This window comes from Etheostoma cragini, chromosome 16, assembly GCF_013103735.1.
Source record: "Etheostoma cragini isolate CJK2018 chromosome 16, CSU_Ecrag_1.0, whole genome shotgun sequence".
In the NCBI taxonomy this organism is placed as follows: Eukaryota; Metazoa; Chordata; class Actinopteri; order Perciformes; family Percidae; genus Etheostoma; species Etheostoma cragini.
Genome location: NC_048422.1, coordinates 24,331,242 through 24,338,372, shown reverse-complemented (window position 1 = coordinate 24,338,372; position 7,131 = coordinate 24,331,242). Strand labels below are relative to the sequence as shown.

Sequence of the window (7,131 nt, the reverse complement as noted above, 5' to 3'; positions counted from 1 at the left end):
AAGCCGTCCCAATGTCTAGCCACAGTTTGTTTGATTGTGTGTGTGTGTGTGTGTGTGTTTGTGTGTGACTGTGGTTGGCTTACAATGGCTGTTGTAGTGTCTATAGCCACAGTTTGTGTGTGTGCGTGTTTGTGTGTGTTTGTGCATGTGTGTGTGTGTGCGTGTGTGCGTGCGTGCGTGTGTGTGTGTGTGTGTGTGTGCGTGCGTGTGTAGGGCGCAGGGTGTAAAACTGGAGATAAAACTAGTGAGATGTCCAGCTGTTCCAGCTGTTCCAGCTGTTCCAGATGTTGGTGGCTCTGACCCGAGGCCGACCTGCTCTGTGTTCTGCAGCTGGAACCCTCTGCGTGGAGACAGTGGTTCTGCTGAAGGAACCACGGCAGGCTGAGGCTACGTTTCGGGTTTTAAAAGCTGAGTTTGGAGCCCAAAGCGGTCTCCTGAACACGTGTTTTAACCCTCGCGACGTCTCCCCGACAAAAGTGAAAATCAACACTGTTGTTCACGCTTTTTGATTGATGTTTTTAACTTTGTCAATGTCACGTTTTCAACCCTACGTAACACTAACTTATTAACTTTAGTTTTACATTAATTTTTGGAATTTATGGTCAATGAACCTCATTTATAGGAAATTATACCTAATGTTTGAGTTAGAAAAGCAGAAATTAGGAATTATTGAGACTAAAATTAAAGGAATGGATGTTGATGATAATCACAGACTGGAATATGTCAACTTTTACTCAATACTATTTGAGACCTTAGGAGGGGGACACTTCAAATAAATAAAAATGATTTTAAAGGAGACAAAGTGTCCAAAAACCCTTAAAAAATGTGAATAAAGATGTGTGTGTCGAAGATGTTTAATATAAAAAGCCATGGTGTGTGTGTCGGTATGTGTGTGAGAGTGTGTGTGACTATCTCTGAGTGTATTTGTGTGTGTGTGAGTGTCAGTGTGTGTGTGTGTGAGTGTGTGTGACTATCTCTGAGTGTATTTGTGTGTGTGTATATGTGTGTGTGAGTGTCAGTGTGTGTGAGTATCTCTGAGTGTATTTGTGTGTGTGTGAGTGTCAGTGTGTGTGAGACTATCTCTGAGTGTATTTGTGTGTGTGTATGTGTGTGTGTGTGAGTGTCAGTGTGTGTGTGTGTGTGTCAGTGTGTGTAAGTATCTCTGAGTGTATTTGTGTGTGTGTATGTGTGTGTGAGTGTCAGTGTGTGTGTGTGTGTGTGAGTGTGTGTCAGTGTGTGTAAGTATCTCTGAGTGTATTTGTGTGTATGTGTGTGTGTGAGTGTCAGTGTGTGTGTGTGTGTGTGTGAGTGTCAGTGTGTGTGTGTGTGTGTGTGAGTGTCAGTGTGTGAGACTATCTCTGAGTGTATTTGTGTGTGTGTATGTGTGTGAGTGTCAGTGTGTGTGTGTGTGAGTGTGTGTGAGTGTTTGTGACTATATCTGAGTGTATTTGTGTGTGTGTATATGTGTGTGTGTGTATTTTTTTGATTATTTGGGGGGGGGTTGAACATTTACATTTTACAATGCAGGACTTTCCCTTCTAGTTCTATACAGTCTGTGGTAGCCTATCAGTACTTTTACTTTAGTAATCCGATTACTTCTTCTACTTCTTCTACAACATAAAGACCCTCCTGTTTCCCTCCGCAGAGGTCAAGAGGTCAGAGAAGTGTCTAACTGCTCCTTTAAGGTCTAAGAAAAGTGTCCTTTTTGTCCATTTTAAACTCCTCCCTCCCTCCTTTATGTGCCTCCTCTCCTGGGCAAACAAACGGGATCAACCTGTTGTGCTTGGCACTGATCCGGGATCAGCTCGGCTCGCGGCCCTCGTGCCTGTGAACAACGGGAGCGCGCTTTCGCCAAACCGATCCAGGGTCTGCTACGTCACGGCGTTCCATTCCAAGTCCACCCCGCCAGTGTGTGTTTTCCAACGGCCAAGGCGCGCGCACTCACTCACTCGGCTCCTTCTCCCAGTCCAGAAGCCGCGAGACCGTTTCCCACGCCTCCGCACCGCAAACAACCCCCCCACCCCCCCCTCCTCCTCCTCCTTCTTTTTCACCCAAAATCGACTTGAATCAGCGAAAGATTTAGAAAAATGCGGAAACGACCGATTTAAAACGCCTTTAGTGGGGAAGTATGCGTGTTTTAAACCGGACTCACGATGTTGGAATTAAATCAAAACGGGCCTCGACTTTTTCCGCTGGAGTAGCGTCAACTACGCGTAAAGTTTTCAGCCGGAGCGACGGCTTCAAAATGTCAACGGCCCTGAGTCATTAACTAGCCACTTTTTATTGTAATCTTTTTAACCCGTTTTGAGCGTTTCTTGTGGCTTTTTATGGACTCTTTTCTCGGTGGAAACCAGCTCGAGGAGGACTTGTTGTACACCTCAGGAATTCGACGCCAGAAACGGACGCGTCAGTGAACGCCGCAGGTAGCTAACGCTAGCTAGCTAGGCTAGCTTGTGAGCTAGTTTTGGTTGTGGCTAGAAGGGATACAGCTACGGCCGGAAGTTACGTAAAATTACGCTACATGTACTTTTTATTTAATAATATAATTTTAAGACTTTCACACAGAACGTGCGTTCGTCCATCCGGGGTGTTTTAATCCAAACACCCCCCCCCACCACCAGCACCAGATACTTAACTACTTTTTTTGTACGTAAACGTAACGCGTCGCCGTAGCTGTATCCCTTCTAGCATCAACCCCCAACGGACAAAAAAAGCCAGTTAACGCCGTGCGTGGTGCGTGCAGCACGCATTTCACGTACGCGGAATGTTCCCTTAAATGTTTTTCACTCGTGTAGGTTGTTGTTGTTTTTGAAACCAACTGTAACCCGGGTCTAACTCAAGCTCTGTTAATGTTAGCAGCTAGCTAACGTCCGAACATGCCGCAGCTAAACGGGGCAGACGGAGACGACTTGGGAGCGAACGATGAACTTATTGCGTTTAAAGACGAAGGGGAACAAGAGGAAAAGAGGAATGTGTCCTCTGGACGGGACCTGGACGACGTGAAGTCCTCTCTGGTCAACGAGTCCGAGTCCAGCTCAGACTCAGAGGTAAGTTGGACCACTTATCAACTTTTTAATAAGGTCCCCAGCGGTGTCTTTCCTAGCTTTGTGGAAGACGGGGTGCACGTATTTGTCGGGGGGGGGGAGTTTCGAGGTCCTTCCTCAAGAAAATGGGACATTTTTTAATAGAAAAAAGACGACATTTCCCCATTAATGTTGGGTGGATTTTTGTGTCTCTTTGTAGTTGTGTTGTCTCTTTTTTTCTTATCTTTGGGGGCTCTTTCCTTATAATTTTGAACTATTATTACCATAAATCTCCAGGGTCCAGAGTTAGCCCCATCTACCATTAGCTCTCTCTATTAAGGACCGGGGGACAAAGGGTTATTTTGAACCCTGCGTATCTGCCCTAAACATAGGAAGAGCCAGGGTAGATAATGAATAAATAACACTCAACAAGCATGAAGATTATAAGGTTTGGGGGCAGCATTCAAAGCCGTTTTAGACAGCTAAGCCTAATGAATGTAACTAAAAGACTTTTCTCAGATCTAATGCTTGTTGTTGGACTTCTTTAGCAAGTTTAGTCTTAAAGCTTTTTGAGAGTTATGTATTTTTTATCTGCTCTATTTTATGCATATGTGTTGATAATAACGGTCCTAAATAATGTGAAAAAGAGACATAAAACTACAACAAAGGGACACAAACCAACTACAAAGAGACACAAGATGACCACAGAGACTGAAAACAACCCCAAAGAAAACGTAAATGACCGAAAGAGAGGCTCAAAACTACTACAAAGAGACACTAAAACCCACAGAGACAATATCCCACAAAAAATAAGTTTTTTTTATTGAGAAAAGTCACATTTTCTTTGGGAAGGAAAGTCTAAACCCCTTCGCCAAACACGCACACATAAAGCGAGGAAACGCACCGGACCCGATATAAACTTTTAATTAGATCCCCAGTGGAGATTGTTTGTTTGTGTGCTTTTCCACAATGCTCTCCCTATCTCTGTTGACGTTTCTCTGTGTGTGTCCGTGTGCAGGCAGACAGACGCCCCAGGACCAATCCAGATGCGGAGAGCAGGGCCAGGCAGAATTATCTGTTTCAGGAAGGTAATTAACACACTTTTTGCATTTGGTGTGAAGGCTCCTAATGCCACTGAGTCTCACAGTCTTCTCTGTGCAAGTGAACCCAACTAAAGGGCTGCAACTAACCATTATTCTCAAAGTCGATTAATCTGGATTATTTCCTGAATGGATTAGTTGTTTAGTTTATAAAAAGGTCAGAACATTGTAAGAAAAAAAAGTGGATCAGTGTTTCCCCAAAGCCCAAGATGGCGTCCTCAAATGTTTGGTTTTGTCCACAACTCAAATATATTCAGTTTACTGTCACAGAGGAGAGAAGAAGCTCTACTATCCTCAGACACTCTGCAACATGGCTCCGTGTTACATCGCCATGCTCTCTGCTCAGGTTAGACTACAGTGGGCCGGCCCAACCGGCTTGAAAAGCAACTTAAAGTGGAAGCCAAGACCCGCACGGGTGTCCAGCCACCATGACCGTGTAACTGGTTCCTCTAGTCTAACCAGCAGCCGTTCATTAGCAACCCTTCTGGTATGAGCAACGTGAATCTTGACCTCTCTTGCAAAACAGAGGGATGAAACTGAGAGTGTGTGTGCAAGAGTAAAAACACGTTCATGCTTCTTGCTCTCAGCGCGGCCGGGCCAGTCTGGACCCCGAGTTAGGATAGACTTTGTTGTCAATGCACAGGCAGTTTGCTGTGTTGTATCTAAATATGAAAGATCTTAAAGTAGTAAATCCACAATTTACACATAAACTTGTGCACAGTCATCCCAGTCAGTAAATCTATTAACAAGCATTTTAAAAGCATGGAAACGGTATTGCACAAGATGTATTCTTGCACATTTAGTTCATGCCTCTGAGGTGGATATGAAGTTGTCGTCACGGCTACATGAGTATGTAAGTGGAGACACTTTCTTCCACTGTCCCTGTAGAGCTGCTACTCGCTCCAAAGCTAACCATTGTCACTCTCTCACTCGCTCTACAACACACTGCACACACACACACACACACACCCACAAGTCAGCCCTGCTATTCTGTTAAAAAACTTGTGCTTAAAGTTTTTGCTCCCTCATCTTGGTGTGAGCTACAGAGTCTCCTTTAAACTAGATAATATTATTAGCATGCAAGATTATAAAACCGGATTAAGAAGTATTTGATTACTCCATGTACATTGTTTGGTGTAATCTTCTGTTTTGTGTAAAGTCTGTTCTTTTAGTTGAAACTTGGTCTCGACCAGGACTCATTTGTAAAAGAGTTTCTCGATCTGAAAGGGAATATTCTTTGTAAAATAAAAAACCGTGGTGTTTGGGCAGGAAAGGCTCCAAAAGAGCCCGCAGCCCCCAGCCCCCTCTTTTACCTGCACCCACACCCTCTGCATCAGGCTGTGATCACCTTTGTTTACAGTGTCTATCTATCTAACTGCTAAAAGCATGCTAATTGAAAGGCTACCCAGCCCAACACACCAGGTGAGCAATAGCCATATAAAGACCCTCGGCTATCTCACGTTAGCCGGCAACAAAGCAAAGCCATCACATTAGGCTAACAATGTGTCGGGCTAATTAGCATGCCTATGGAGTCATCGAATGAGCCACACAACCTGTTAAATTAGAATGAAACCCCATGATGGGCGAGCTGATCTTTGAGGCCCTTTGTTTAAGTGTTGCTCACTGTGATGTTGAACTTGCTCCTCAGCCCTGCGGAGGCAGCAGGACGCGGGTCTCTTCCAACACTCCCCCTACGTTGGCTATCCCTTCTTCATGATCCCGGACCTGGGGAACCTGTGCAACCCCTACCTCGCCAACGGAGCTCTCCCACCAAGTGCCAGGACGGTAAGTCAACGAGTGCCAACAGTTCCCTGTTTGTTTGGTTTGATATTTGTTTTGGGAGAAAGACCTGTTCAGTTATTTTGCACCTGGTGTGACATCCGCAGGGCCTAAAGTATCTCCAGCACGGTATACTTTAAAGAAAAAAAGTAAAATATAAAAATATTTGGGGACTTGCATGCGGTTTAATATTTTCGAGTCAATTGATTTTACCTACCAATCATTTGAGAGGAACGCAGCTCTAACTCTCGCGGGGCTTAAAGTACTCGGGACCCCAGATTTCCGATGTATGAATCTGGGATTCTTTTCCGATGTGCTGGGTTTAACCAATCACCGGACTTACACCTACCAATGAAACAAGTTCTAGCCAATCGGATGCAAAGTAGGACGGGTCTGTGCCGAAAATCGAGAGTGCGGTGTGTGGTCCCCCAGAGACCGTCTCCGAGGCAAAGATCATCAAACCTGGAGCATTTACACACACTACCGGTCAAAAGTTTGGGGTCCCTCCCAAATCTCCATTGGACTCTATTCTAGACAGAATCCCAGCTGAGATCAGTTGCCTTGTTTTTTAACCAGGGCAGTAATCAGATTACATTATGTGCTTACATCATTGCAAAAGGGTTGTTTAATGTTTTCTTAGTTAGTTTTTTTTAAATAATATCAGATTAGTAAACAAAATGTGCCTTTGGAACATTGGATGAATGGTTGCCGATAATGGGAAATGTAGATATTGCATTAAAGATCAGCCCCCCCCCCCCCCCCCCCCCCCCCCCCCCACTCAGATCAGCTGGTATCCTGTCTATAATGGAGGGGAATGGACATTTGGAAGTGACCCCAAACTTTTGACCGGTAGTGTACATACAGCTTTAGTTGAGAAAGGGTGCTTGCTTCTGCAGCGTATGTTCAAGATACTCGCCACAGATACAGTATACTATAAAGGGTTTGCTGGACACAAAGCTTCGGTCCGTGCACTGTGTCTGTAACCTGCAACGCTGTCTGTCTGGAGTCAGCATGTCTCAGAGTGCAGACGTCTAGCTGTGTGCGAAGCAAAGATTTTAACAAATGTACATGAAGCAACTAATTTCAACATGGACACAATCATGACTAATTTGCTTTTTTTAAAGATGACCTGCCCAAAGTAACAACCCAGCATCTAGAAAGTTTCCAAATAAGTTTCATGCTAAGGATTTTCTTTCACTTTAAGCCATATGGGTGCCCCCCCCCCCCCC

At 44.6% G+C, this 7,131-nt stretch overlaps 1 protein-coding gene across 1 annotated transcript in view; it reads left to right on the top strand.

The window, feature by feature from the left end:
* LOC117959747 (transcription factor 7-like 1-A) overlaps nucleotides 1–7,131 on the top strand; it is a 29,529-nt gene that overhangs the window by 17,620 nt on the left and 4,778 nt on the right. The window contains exons 3-6 of the mRNA XM_034897027.1: nucleotides 2,321–2,423; nucleotides 2,860–3,047; nucleotides 4,042–4,111; nucleotides 5,772–5,908. Of these exons, the coding sequence (XP_034752918.1) occupies nucleotides 2,877–3,047; nucleotides 4,042–4,111; nucleotides 5,772–5,908 (378 nt within the window). The 5' untranslated portion in view covers nucleotides 2,321–2,423; nucleotides 2,860–2,876. The remainder of the gene's footprint in view (nucleotides 1–2,320; nucleotides 2,424–2,859; nucleotides 3,048–4,041; nucleotides 4,112–5,771; nucleotides 5,909–7,131) is intronic.